The 14,413-nt window shown below is 40.9% G+C and overlaps 1 protein-coding gene across 2 annotated transcripts in view; it reads right to left on the bottom strand.

Annotated features, from left to right (window-relative positions):
• Positions 1-1,284: 1,284 nt before the first annotated feature.
• Positions 1,285-14,413, bottom strand: part of LOC127617574 (probable E3 ubiquitin-protein ligase HERC4) — a 25,903-nt gene continuing 12,774 nt past the window's right edge. For both annotated transcript variants that reach the window (XM_052089552.1, XM_052089553.1), the window contains exons 11-24: positions 14,211-14,270; positions 13,859-13,970; positions 11,591-11,780; positions 8,966-9,138; positions 8,624-8,743; positions 7,427-7,525; positions 7,171-7,344; positions 5,230-5,373; positions 4,964-5,130; positions 4,806-4,872; positions 3,519-3,601; positions 3,140-3,323; positions 2,954-3,056; positions 1,285-2,725 (exon numbers count right to left, since the gene is read on the bottom strand). In XM_052089552.1, coding sequence (XP_051945512.1) covers positions 2,517-2,725; positions 2,954-3,056; positions 3,140-3,323; positions 3,519-3,601; positions 4,806-4,872; positions 4,964-5,130; positions 5,230-5,373; positions 7,171-7,344; positions 7,427-7,525; positions 8,624-8,743; positions 8,966-9,138; positions 11,591-11,780; positions 13,859-13,970; positions 14,211-14,270 — 1,885 coding nt within the window. In that variant the 3' untranslated portion in view covers positions 1,285-2,516. The remainder of the gene's footprint in view (positions 2,726-2,953; positions 3,057-3,139; positions 3,324-3,518; positions 3,602-4,805; positions 4,873-4,963; positions 5,131-5,229; positions 5,374-7,170; positions 7,345-7,426; positions 7,526-8,623; positions 8,744-8,965; positions 9,139-11,590; positions 11,781-13,858; positions 13,971-14,210; positions 14,271-14,413) is intronic.

Raw genomic sequence — 14,413 nt, 5'->3', positions numbered from 1 at the left:
TTCAGGTATTCCAACAGATGGGGCTGCAGGTTTAGAGTGACGCGTCCTGCAGGCAATGAAGAAGGGACAGGTAAAACAGAGTGATATATCTGTTTGACCATAAACTTTGGTGAGAATATGATTAATCGGACTGTACAGCTGGTGCTGTATGTTTTTGATTCACTGAAAAGAACCGGGTCAGAAGAGTCATTCATTCGGGTATCAGACTGCACTGGTCACGCTGTATGTTTTTGATTCACTGAAAAGAACCGGGTCAGAAGAGTCATTCGTTCAGGAATCAGACTGCACTGGTCACGCAGTATGTTTTTGATTCACTGAAAAGAACCGGGTCAGAAGAGTCATTCGTTCAGGAATCAGACTGCACTAGTCACGCAGTAAGTTTTTGATTCACTGAAAAGAACCGGGTCAGAAGAGTCATTCATTCGGGAATCAGACTGCACTGGTCATGCAGTAAGTTTTTGATTCATTGAAAAGAACCGGCTTAATAGAGTCATTTGTTCAGGAATCAGACTGCACTGGTCACGCTGTATGTTTTTGATTCACTGAAAAGAACCGGGCCAGAAGAGTCATTCATTCGGGAATCAGACTGCACTGGTCACGCTGTATGTTTTTGATTCACTGAAAAGGATCGGCTTAACAGAGTCATTTGTTCAGGAATCAGACTGCACTGGTCATGCAGTAAGTTTTTGATTCATTGAAAAGAACCGGCTTAATAGAGTCATTTGTTCAGGAATCGGACTGTACAGGTGGCGCTGTATGTTTTTGATTCACTGAAAAGTATCGGCTTAGAAGAGTCATTCATTCGGGAATCAGACTGCACTGGTCACGCAGTAAGTTTTTGATTCACTGAAAAGGATCGGCTTAATAGAGTCATTTGTTCAGGAATCAGACTGCACTGGTCACGCTGTATGTTTTTGATTCACTGAAAAGGATCGGCTTAATAAGAGTCATTTGTTCAGGAATCGGACTGTACAGCTGGCGCTGTATGTTTTTGATTCACTGAAAAGAACCGTGTAAAAAGAGTCATTTGTTCGGGTATCAGACAGCACTGGTTGCGCTGTATGTTTCTGATTCACTACAAACAACCGGCTGAGAACACTTTTATTCATAATCAAATCACTGCAGTTTTATGGAATATTTGTTTCAGAATATTAAGCGGAATAAGCGATGAGAGAAGAATTACATTTTTACCATTATGTTCAAGGAAAACTTTCAAAAGCAAAATCTGTTTTTTTTTTCCTTGCACATGATTCAAACGGATTCATCACAAGCTGCCACATTAAACTGAACTTCACCTGCAGGACCATTTACACCTGAACCACTGCAGAAACCCTGTGAGCCTCAGTGCCTACACCAAATATGGACAGATTTCATGAATACAATTATTAAAACACAAAGTGTTATATATATAACATTGCTGGAAATGTAAGAGTCTGTTATAGTAAATCAGCTGTTGATCATCAAAAATTAAAAACACAAATTCATCAACTAAAGACACAAATTCAACATCAAAACTAGAAAATATCATGTTTATTTACAATTTACAAACAGGAAGAATCATTTGCAATTGCTTTCCACATATTCCTCAACACACATACACGCAGCTACTGCACATATGACTGTGTTGGACAGGCGTGTGATGGACTAACAGATGTTTGGTGAGTTTGTACATTTAATACAGGCTAAGTTTAATGGCTGATGTTATCTTTATTGATCTTCAGCTCTCAGAAAATTATTAGCAACAGACTTTTTTTTTTTAATCATGCAATCTTTCACTTTGTAAGTCTTTGCCACAATATGACAAATATTTGATTGTGATACACACGTGACACATGCTATCACATATTGTGCCATTTCTCAATCTTTAAAAAATGATTAGACAAAACAAATTAACTCAATAAGCTAAAAAAACATAAGAGAATGTTTAGTTTTAAGGCACATAAGCAAAAAGTGGCACCCCTTTATTGTAATAAACATACCGAAAAATTATTCTGCAAGACTATTCATCCATTATGCTGCAAATCTGAATGACTCTTCAAACTGAGTGACATGAGAGTCTCTAGTATTCTTGACCACAAGAGTACAATAACATCCTTAATGATGATGTCACAAGACGTCTGGCGCTACAATGTTACTCTACACGGGCAAAATCAAATAAGAGACATTTTACAACAATTATGAGCACACAAGTGTTGTTGAGTGAGTAACAAAAAACATTGATATATAAATACTGTTTACATATCCGAATAAGCTCTTCGGGACTCTATATTTGCACATATACGTGTCTCTTTTTGAATTGTGGTCAGTGTAAATGATTATTCCTGTTAAAGCATCCATTGCACAATAAATCAAATGCTTCTATATCTATAACAAACTCAAAATATCAGCAATCACACGGTCGATCAGCCAAACTCTGCAGGAGTCTTTTAAGTGTCCTGTGAGTGTCCATATACCTGTGAGTGTCATATGCGTCTGTAGATGATCATTATTGATCAGCTGGTCTGTGCTTGTGCGTGTCAAGCAAGGTTGAAGCCCTGGTTGTGTTCGATGGCCTGCAACAGTTTCTCTTGCAGTGACTCCTTGCTAGTGTACCTGGGCAGATCCAGCAGGTTGAAGCATGTGTGCGCTACGGGGAAATACTGCTCACCTCCACCGGTGGGCTGGATGACTAACGCCAGGCTCTTCATGCCCAGGATGGGGATACGGTCACTGCCCGTTAGGAATACTGCAGAATAACACAGGAAGATGATGTTGCGATACGTTCACACTGTCAAAGCAACTGGACATTATACTTTTATTCTATTAAAAGTTGACGAACTGACACAACGAAAGAGACAGCGACTGTTCGCTAAGGAATGTTTTAAGAGTGACATTAACCAACAAATGGTGAACTATTAGACATGACACAAACTATACAGAATAGATGACTGACCCTTGAAGATCATCCACTTACGTAGGAATTGTTTCTTCTTTTCCAAAGACAGTTCGTGAAACACTTCCCAGAATATCTTGATGGTGGGGTGCTCCGCCCAGTACTCGCCTTTATACTCCGTGCTCTGAGAATCAATACGGTCATTTACAAACTGTACAAACTACAGCAGCATTGCTGCAAACATCAGCAGTGTGTGTTTATGTTTACCTTCTCTAATGCCTTCCAGTCATAATTAGTGTTTCCGATCACCATGGCCTGCAGTTCGCTGGGCTGGAAGAGCTCCAGAACTTTCCCTCCACACACTTTATGAAACCCAGCGTAGAAAGCATTGAACTGAGGAGCCACGGAAGTGTTGAATATATAATCGACGTACGCGTTGACAAACTCCTGCCTGTGAAGGTGCGATGAAAAATAAATTCTAGTAACAGTAAATTGATCAAATCATGTAAAATGTGTATTTGTTGGATGGAAATGTTTATTCTTGTACTATGTGTCATTAAAACATCTGAACCGAGGGATAAGCTTGTATTAATTTCAAACAACCGTCACGATGCATGAATGTATATATTATGGGTGATAGTGACACCTGTTGGATTTGTTTACACTGATGTCCGTCCCATTGGGTACAAGCTCCAATACCTCTGTAGCACCGAAATTATCCTCTGTGATCTATAAAAACAACCCCAAATACAGTCCATTATTTGCACAGCACACTTTTAAACAGAGGTACTGCATGAATTAATGTGTTTGTGGCAGGGTGGAGGGCGGGGTCGTGATTCCGCACACCCAGCCCTTAATCCGGCTAATTAGCCCTTGAGAGGGTTAAAGGTCCATCGAAGATGGCAGGTTAAAGGTCAACCGAAGATGGCAGTGCGACAGAGAGAGATTTACGGGCAGCTGTCCGACACCTCTGTGTGTGTTTGTCTTTTTGGTTCAGTTTTATATTAAACTATTATTTATATTGTCAAGCCGGTTCGTGCCTCCTCCTTTCCATTAATCCCTTTACACTGGTGCCGAAACCTGGGAGGAGGGGGGATGCGCTATAGGGGAGTTCTCGCCTCTAACATCCACCCCAAAGGAGCAGCCGCGGCCATCCGCCAGAGGACGTAGGAGCCTGGCTGCCTGGAAGCGGAGGAGCGGCCGCCGACCGCGAAGGGAGGAGGGGCTACCAACCAACCGCCTGGAGCGGTTACCGCTGCCAGGGGCGGGGGAGACCCCTACCGTCCACCAAAAACGTGGCAGGGCATTCCGTCCGCCAGGGGCCGGAGGACTGTCTCCGATCCGTCCGGGGAGGCACGGCTGTTGTCCATTAGAGGGTGGAGGAGTGGCCGAGGACCAAGCTACAGTGTATTGGAGAACCGGCAAGTAAGTGTGTTTTTTCTCTCTCTCTCTCTCTCTCTCTTTCTCCTCTCTCTCCCACTGCCGCTCCGTGTCGGCCTTTCCCTCTCTTTTTAAAAATGTTTTGTTAATTTGGCATGATCGCTGTTTACGGCGTGTAGGTGCCACACTTTTTTTTTGGTTTCCCTCCCCTTGTCCCCTCCCTCATCCAGGTAGATGGGGATGACCTGCCAGCAGACGGGGCGGAAGGCATACCCCCTCCCAAGGGAAAGGTGGGGGGTGTACGTCATGCAGAGGGCGGGGCCAGGTCGTGATTCCGCACACTCGGCCCCTAATCAGGTTAATCAATCCTCAGAGAGGGATAAAGGCACACCGGAGACGGCAGTGCGACAGAGAGAGAGATTTACGGACAGCTGTCCGACACCTGTGTGTGTGTTTGTATTTTTGGTTCAGTTTTATATTAAACTATTATTTATATTGTCAAGCCGGTTCTCCCCTCCTGCTTTCCCTTTAACCCCCTTTACAGTGTTCTTACTGTGAAATTCAAGCAGAACGTTTCTTCCAAATCATCCTCCGTGTAATCTAGTAGCTGCTGAAGACTCCTGAAGAACCAAAAAAACATATGGGTGAATCTCGTGAAACACATCACCATTATATTTCAGCCCAAAAAGTAATTTATTTAAAAACACACACCTTCCTACATCAGGCATGAGTTCCTTCAGGTCCTCTAGTGTTGGGGCTCTCTTCAGGAGTTTCTTGTACAGCGCTAGAGGGAAGTTCAGCTCCACTATCGTCAGGTTATAGATGGCCAACCCACAAATCACTCCAATCAGATGGAACAAATCGATGTCTTCAAATGTCTGCGGTCAAACACAACTGTGTGAGACTTCAATGACTTTGTACATCTAGTCGTGTTTAATTTCAGTTTTCACTTCAACAGCATATGTAAACATCTCTACCTTGTGTGCAAACCAGATGAGTCTGGAATCCTCGTGGTATCTGAACATGCCGTATTTAGGGTCCAACAGCTCTTTCATTATGAGGAGGAAAAACTCTTTTCTCACACCACCGGCGTCCACGGCCTCCTCACGAACAAAGATCACCTGAACAATCAAAGACACAAACTATCCTGTACCACAACTTCCATTATAACTCTACAGATTCAGACAAACTAGATGAACTGTTTCTTAGTTTACGTTCTTGTGTGGTGGTTATCTAAATAATTTATAGACCATAAAACTGATGACTTGAATTATAGACTTCAGAACTGTAGAGTATAGAATTATTGAAATCAGAACTGTATATTGTAGAGTTATAAAACTGTATAGTATTATAAACCTTAGAACTATAGAGTGTAGAAACACAGAACTTTGATATGTAGACCAAATAATGATTTATCTTAAGAGTATAGAATCATAGAACCATACACTATAAAATTATTGACCTTAGAATTGTAGACTATAAATCTATTGACCTTAGCACAGGAAAGTACATAGAATTATACAACTTATAGAAATTATAGAACTGTAGAGTATAGAATTATAGATATTAGAACTCTACAGTATAGAACTACAGAGTATAGAATTATAAAACTTTGAACTGTAAACTATAACATTATGAAATGTAGAACAGTAGAGTATATCATTCTATAACTTACAACTGTAAAATATAAAATTCTATAACTTGGAACTGTATAGAATTACAGACCTTAGAGCTGTAGAGTATGGAATTGTAGAACTTAGAACTATATAGAATTATATACATTAGAACTATTTAGAATTATAGAACTGAAGAGTATAGAATTATAGAACTTAGAACTGTATAGAATTACAGATTTTAGAGCTGTAGAGTATGGAATTATAGAACTTAGAACTATATAGAATTATATACATTAGAACTGTATAGAATTATAGAACTGAAGAGTATAGAATTACAGACTTTAGAGCTGTAGAGTATGGAATTATTAAACTTAGAACTATATAAAAGTATAGAACTGAAGAGTATAGAATTATAGAACTTAGAACTGTATAGAATTACAGATTTTAGAGCTGTAGAGTATGGAATTATAGAACTTAGAACTATATAGAATTATATACATTAGAACTGTATAGAATTATAGAACTGAAGAGTATAGAACTTAGAACTGTATATATTTACAGACTTTAGAGCTGTAGAGTATGGAATTATTAACCTTAGAACTATATAGAATTATATACATTAGAACTGTATAGAATTATAGAACTGAAGAGTATAGAACTTAGAACTGTATATATTTACAGACTTTAGAGCTGTAGAGTATGGAATTATTAACCTTAGAACTATATAAAAGTATAGAACTGAAGAGTATAGAATTCTAGAACTTAGAACTATATAGAATTACAGACCTTAGAGCTGTAGTTTATGGAGATATTAAACTTAGAACTGTATAGAATCAGAACTGAAGAGTATAGAATTATAGAACTTAGAAATGTATAGAATTATAGAACTGAAGAGTATATTATTATAGAACTTAGAACTATATAGAATTACAGACCGTAGAACTGTAGAGTTATTAACCGTAGAACTGTCTAGTATTACAGAACTTATACTATAAAATTATAAAACTTAGAACGGTAGAATATAAACGTAGAAAATGTAAAACTGAACACTAAAATTATAGACCTCAGACCTGAAGAGTATAGAATTTTAGAACGTATAACTGTAGGGTATAGAGTTATGTAACTGTACGCTATAAAATTCTATACTTCATGACTGTAGGGTCTAGAATTACATACCTTAGAACTACAGACTCAAACATATAGACAACAGCACTTTAGATTATAGAATTACAGACATTAGAATACAGACAATAATATTAAGAGAATAAAAGACCTTAGAAACCCCACAACAATACTGTTTACCTTGAGCGGCCTTTTGTAATCAACGTTTTTTGATTTCCTCAGCACCTCCATGGTGTCTCCAACCACATTTTCTCTGCGTACGATGAGGATGAGGCAGGGGTTAACTGACTCCACCCCTCCACCGGACAGGAACAGAGATGTGAAGTTCTGTCTCTGAGCCTGATCTACTGCCATCTGACCACACACAGCACTGAGACTTCACTGCGGTAAACATCATGTAACAGTAAAAGCATTTAGAGCTGAAGAGCACTCTCACCTGCATCTGGATGACAGCATCGGTCTGGAGCAGCGTCGTCTTCGCTTGAGCGTCAAAAACAAATGGGTATTTACACAAGGTGACCTGAGAGTCCACGACCTGTTAGAAACAGAACCAAGCTTCATTTACAATTACGTTACCACCATCTTCTGACTGTTAAAACATAGTGGGCCATATTTTAAGAGCGCTAGCACTAAGCAGAGTGCTATACCATAAGTCATAAGCACAAAGTCAGTGGGCATGGCCTTAAAGTTTTGGTATTTTTGTGCAAGTATGCGCAATTGGTTTGGTGAAATCGCGCACGCAAGGCGCAAATGGGCTGGGTCAAGTGCAATAGCATGTGGAGGGTCTTCTCCGGTTATTGCACCATCTGCGTCCTATTAAATATTTCATTTCCTGTCAAGCACCAGTGATGTAAACAAAGACAGCAAGTCTATAAGAAGTCGGCAGTGTAAATGGACTGTATGCAATGAATTAGAAGAATAGAAATATGGTCGTGTCAAAAGAACACAAAGCCATTATAATTAATGATGCTGTCTACCATGGACATATCATTTGCAGCATGCCACGCCAACAGTGAACAAGTGTCCAATTCCATTTTGCGCTAGTGCTACTACTGCCAACAACACAAATAAATGGTTTAGAAAGTTAGTGTCAACGTTCACGATGTAAATAGACTCAAGCTGTTGCGTCGCGTCAATGAACACGCCCGGTGTAGTTTTGATTGGGTCCACGTGTTTTTAAATGCCCCATATCCTTCAATGACAATTGCTTGGCAAAGCTTTAATTGTTTCAACAAGCAATCCACGCTGATATCAGACAAAACATGCAATCCACACTGAAATAGGCAGATGACATCCACATTACGCACATACATAGTCCACACATCCAGGTTCCAATATGATCCTGCACAGAGGTGCACATTGCCAGAAATGCATCAAACCGGTTAAAGACGTCCATCTAGTGTGTGTCTACATACACCAACAATTACAAAAAGCACAGACAGTTTGTTCAGCAGTTTATGCACAAAATAACAAGAGGCAGGTATATATGTAGGCCTATATCCTGCTCTCTCTCACTCTCTCTTTACAAACTGAGCCCCCAGTGGGCGGGTCCAAGGGTGCGATGCGATGACGATTATTTAGAAATTCACCAGTGTAAAATGATGCTGATTAGCTTTGAACAATGTAGACTCACCACAGAAAACATCTGCTGTTGAATCCAGGTGGCATAATCCTTCCTAATGTCAATCAGTTCATCCAGCTCGTGAATATAAAACTTGTCATATTGGACGATTTGACCAGCACGCTCATTAACCTGCAACAAGTACACAAACACATTTTTACTCAAGTAATATGAAAGTTTAAGATGCACTTGTCATTTGCCGCATTTGAATACAAGTACTATCTTTATAATTGATATTTCACTCGAGTTCATTTGCACTTTCGGAAGTGTAAATAATGCTGAAAATGTTGTCTAAGTAGGCAGCTCACTAGGGTTAGGAATGGATTTAATGGGTTAACCAACAGCAGTGCTCACCGAGTGCAGTATCTCCAGGAACTTGAGCGAGGTGAGCAGGAAGCACGTGAGGATTCTCTGTTCAGAGTGAGAAATTCCCAGTTTCTGCATCCTCAGCAGATACACCACAACCTCCTTAAAGAGCTCCACCAGCCTCTGAAAGACTGCCGGCTCAAACCTGGACCACCAGTTACCTACAGAACCGGAACAGTAACAGCAGGTTATTCAGACGGTAGGTGAAATCTACACATGACAATATAAACTAACTGCAAATATAAATGCAAAGATGGAAGGAAAGAAATCAAGAAATTAGACAAGAAATTCTACGTATGCCCAAACTTAAATATAAATGAAGTTTTTGTACAATAATAAAAATTAAATGAATTTGTAACAGTTCAAGGATGGGCAAGGAGGAAGCGGGAACCAGCTGAACAGTAAACAAAGTTTTAACGTCAACTTAAACATAAACAAACACAGACACACATGCAACGCGGCCATGTGCGTCTCGCTCCCTCTCTCCCTCTCGAACTGGCGCCACCGGCCCCCCCTTTATCTCGCTCTCCAGCTGATCAGCTGATTCAGAACCGGCCGTGCTCCATCACGCCCTCGTCACACTCCTCCCCATGCCCCCGGTCTGACTAACCCACCCCCCCATCTATGGAGGGGAGACACTGCCCTTCAGGCCATTGTGTCAGCCGGTGCAGAGGGAAAGGGCAAGCGGAGACACAGAGAGAAAGAGAGAGAGAGAGAGAGAGAGAGAGAAAGAACTTGCTCGCCGGCTCCCAGATGCACTGTCGCCGGTCCTCAACCTCTCCTCTAGCGGACACAGCTTGATCCTCCCCCGGTGAACGACAGCTAGTCCTCCGGCCCCTGGCGGACAGACCCGCTACTCCCCTTCTTCGGAGGCCAGCAGCGACCCCTCCGTCCCAAAGCAGATGGCCGCGGCTGCTGCCCTGGCGTATAGCAGTGGCGAGGACTGGGTTTCGGCACCACTGTAATGGTATAAGGACGGGCAAGAAGGAGGCGGAAACTGGCTGAACAGTCAATGTTAAGTTTTAATGCCAAACTTAACATAAAACAAACACAGACACACATGCAACGCAGCCGCGAGCGTCTCTCTCTCTCTCTCTCTCTCTCTCAAACTAGCACCTCCGGCTCCCCTTTATCTCGCTCTTCCACTGACCAGTTGATTCAGCGCCGGTGCACCATCACGGCCCGGCCACGCCCTCCTCCTTGTCACAGAATTATTTACCAATATATAAACAATACGGATTAACTAATGATCATTTAAGTATTTATATTACTTCAAACACAGACGCAAAGCAAATTATGACAGACTGACATTATCCTGCATACTGCACGGCTAATTTCCAAATAATGACATTTTATTTCACTATGTGAGAAGAGAGCAGCGTGATACGAGACATGGAACTAGCACAGCCTGGGACAACAATCAAATACAACTTGCACTTGCACAGTGCACTATGCATATGTAAATGTGGCCTTTGTGTACATGTATGTGGTTGAGACAATATGCCTTTATTTTCAGTTGCAAAGAAGTTAATCTCTTTTAACTTCGATTAATAAACCAGGTCTAGATTGCAATGAGAAATCGTCTTTCAAAGAGCACCAATTATGTTTTTTTAAACGTGCCTAATTTGATTTGAAAGGTCTCATAAAATAGATTTACATGCAACCAAGGTCAAAAAACACTTTAATTTGCTCATAATTGAATTTGCAGCGTTACCTTTTTTTTCCCCAGTGTCAAAAACGACTCGTTCAATGATCCGTTCTAAAGCGTTCATTCTAAACTCCTCCTTTCAGAGAGCATACTCTGCTCTGATTGGTCCATTCTAAAGCATTCATTCTAAACTCCTTTCAGAGAGCATACTCTGCTCTGATTGGTCCGTTCTAAAGCATTCATTCTAAACTCCTCCTTTCAGAGAGCATACTCTGCTCTGATTGGTCTGTTCTAAAGCATTCATTCTAAACTCCTCCTTTCAGAGAGCATACTCTGCTCTGATTGGTCTGTTCTAAAGCATTCATTCTAAACTCCTCCTTTCAGAGAGCATACTCTGCTCTGATTGGTCTGTTCTAAAGCATTCATTCTAAACTCCTCCTTTCAGAGAGCATACTCTGCTCTGATTGGTCAGATGTCCCAATCTGTTGTGATTGGTTAGTGGGCGGGACAAAGCTGTTCGCGGGCAGCCAATGAAGACCAGAGGCGGGTTTTTTGTTACCAAATTATGTAGGTTAGTACAGGAAGTCTGTAATAACTAACGACTTGTTTCAGGTGTTCAGAATCGGTTCTTTCTTCCATTTGTCGTGCACTTTTGGGTTAACCACGACTTGGACATTTATTCCTGGGATTTACCAAAGCAAATGTCTCAAGTCTTCTTTTGTAAAAGGAACATGTTTGTAGCTATGCATGTGAAATTCAAAAATATCCATGCAGACTGTTGCTTTTGTATGTTTGTCCTGTATAAATATATTTGTTGCTGATTCAGATATATCTGTTGAGTGTTACTTTTGTGTTAAATAACGTTTTACTTGTACAGTGCCATAGCCTATTAAACACTGTGAAAGCACTTCAGTGAAAGCACTTCTTTAAAAACACAATTTCCTTTCATGGAGGATGTAACGTACCGAGCACTCTGATCGGAGCATCTTTCAGGCCGACGACGGCTTTGGCGAAGGGAAGGGTGAGCGTGGTGTAGTTGTTGGGGTCGCTGAGGAGCGGACACTCAGGCAGTGTGAGGAAGAGTCTCAGGGCCTCGATGTCTGGAGGAGAACTGCTCAATCTGGGGAGGAGATTCTTCTCCAAACTAGCCGCTATCTGGATTAGGAAACACCAAGCAGTGGTTACAATAAGAACGATGGGAACTTAAAAGGAATAGTTCATCCCAAAACGAAAATTCTGTCATCATTTACTCACACTCCTGTTCTTCCAAGCCAATGTAAATGGTCTCTACTTATATAGAGCTTTTTTAACCTGAGCGGTTTTCAAAGCGTTTTACACTGTGACTCATTCACCCATTCACACACACACTCACACATACACACACCAATGATGGCACAGCTGCCTTGTAAGGCGCTAGCTTGCCATTGGGAGCAACTTGGGGTTCAGTGTCTTGCCCAAGGTCACTTCGGCATATGGAGTCATGTGGGCCAGGAATCGAACCCCAATCCTGCGATCAATGGCCAACCCGCTCTACCACCTGAACCACAGCCGCCCCTAAATGGTGGCATTCTTTCTTCCATTCTTTTTTAAATGGTTATGCTGCTCTTTATTATACAATGAAGGAATACAGTGATCCAGAGGGCTGTTGCCTCCAAAAAGGACAAAAGCACCATGAAACTACTCCACATGACTTGTTACAGCTACATGAGTTATTTACAGCTTTGTGTGAGGACAGTTATTAGCTGAAAATCTTCCCCTCCACTGTAGCTCTAAAATATCATTTGCAGCTGAAGTCAGAAGTTTACATACACTTAGGTTGAAGCCATTAAAACTATTTTTTTAACCACTTCACAGATTTAATATTAGCAAACTATAGTTTTGTCAAGTCGTTTAGGAGATGTACTTTGTGCATGACACAAGTAATTTTTCCAGTAATTGTTTACAGACCGATTGTTTCACTTTTAATTGACTATATCACAATTTAACTGTGCCTTTAAGCAGATTGGAAAATTCCAGAAAAATGATATCAAGCCTTTAGACAATTAGCCAGTTAGCTTCTGATAGGAGGTGTACTGAATTGGAGGTGTACCTGTGGATGTATTTTAAGGCCTACCTTCAAACTCAGTGTCTCTTTGCTTGACATCATGGGAAAATCAAAAGAAATCAGCCAAAACCTCAGAAAAAAAATTGTGGACCTCCACAATTCTGGATCATCCTTGGGAACAATTTCAAAACACCTGAAGGTAACACGTTCATCTGTACAAACAATAGTACGCAATGGGACCACACAGCCATCATACCGCATGTCTCCTAGAGATGAACGCAGTTTGGAGTGAAAAGTGCAAATCAATCCCAGAACAACAGCAAAGGATCTTGTGAAGATGCTGGAGGAACCAGGAAGACAAGTATCTATATCCACAGTAAAACGAGTCATATATCGAGATCCAAAACCGCCATAAAAAAGCCAGAATACAGTTTGCAAGTGCACATGGGGATAAACATCCTCTGGTCTAATGAAACAAACATTGAACAGTTTGGCCATAATGACCATCGTTATATTTGGAGGAAAAGGGTGAGGCTTTCAAGCCGAAGAACACCATCCCATCCGTGAAGCATGGGGGTGCAGCATCATGTTGTGGGGTGCTTTGCTGCAGGAGGGACTGATGCACTTCACAAAATAGATGCATCATGAGGAAGGAAAATGATGTGGATATAATGAAGCAACATCTCAAGACATCAGACAGGAAGTTAAAGCTCGGTCGCAAATGGGCCTTCCAAATGGACAATGACCCCAAGCATACCTCCAAAGTTGTCAAGGACAACAAAGTCAAGATATTGGAGTGTCCATCACAAAGCCGTGACCTCAATCTGATAGATCATTTGTGGACAGAACTGAAAAGCGTGTGTGATCAAGGAGGTCTACAAACCTGACTCAGTTACACCAGTTCTGTCTGGAGGAATGGGACAAAATTCCAGCGACTGATTGTGAGAAGCTTGTGGAAGAAACCCAAAACATTTGACCCAAGTTAAACAATTTAAAGGCAATGCTGCCAAATACTAACAAAGTGTATGTAAACTTCTGTAAATCATCACAGAAATGTGCAGCTCGGACATTCTGCCTGGAAGAAACCAGGTTTGGTACAACATGAGGGGACATAACTTTCATATTTATTGATTCTGAAAATGACGCTTTGTTTTTATGTTCCTAGTATTAACTAAACCAATCAACTCACAATCTGTGATACGTGTGGGTAATCGGGCTGGATGAGTCTATGGTAGAGCAGACGAGCCATGTTTATGTCTACACCTGAGCACTTGCTGTTAGTGCTGTAGTGATCTGGATTACTGCAAAACACAAAACACCCATATTAGATTAACTGCCATTAGCATGATTAATTAACCTGTTAACAAAGAGACATTCAATCTGAATCACTGAAAATTTGCCTGAAAGATTGAACAGACTTGCACAGGCATCTCCACAGCAATCTTCAAATCAAATCTCCATCAAGTTAAGTGTAAAAGTGACATTTGTTTCTAATCTGAATCACACAGATTGTGTATTTTAAATGTTTAACATCTAGTTACCTGCCAGATAGAAAGCTTCCGTTGAGACAACTTGCTGAAGAGAACACAAGATCGATCTCACTGTAAGAGACACCAAACACATGTCATCAGTATGATGGTAATCGATCCGTATACGTTTATGCTTGCTTTTTCCAACGACTCTTGGAGTAGACTTAAAATAGTGGCACTGCTTCAGGAATTATTAATAGTTTTTTTTATGGTTT

Source organism: Xyrauchen texanus, chromosome 24, assembly GCF_025860055.1.
Source record: "Xyrauchen texanus isolate HMW12.3.18 chromosome 24, RBS_HiC_50CHRs, whole genome shotgun sequence".
NCBI lineage: Eukaryota > Metazoa > Chordata > Actinopteri > Cypriniformes > Catostomidae > Xyrauchen > Xyrauchen texanus.
Note: the sequence above shows the minus strand (reverse complement) of the source record. Positions and strands in the feature narration are given on the sequence as shown.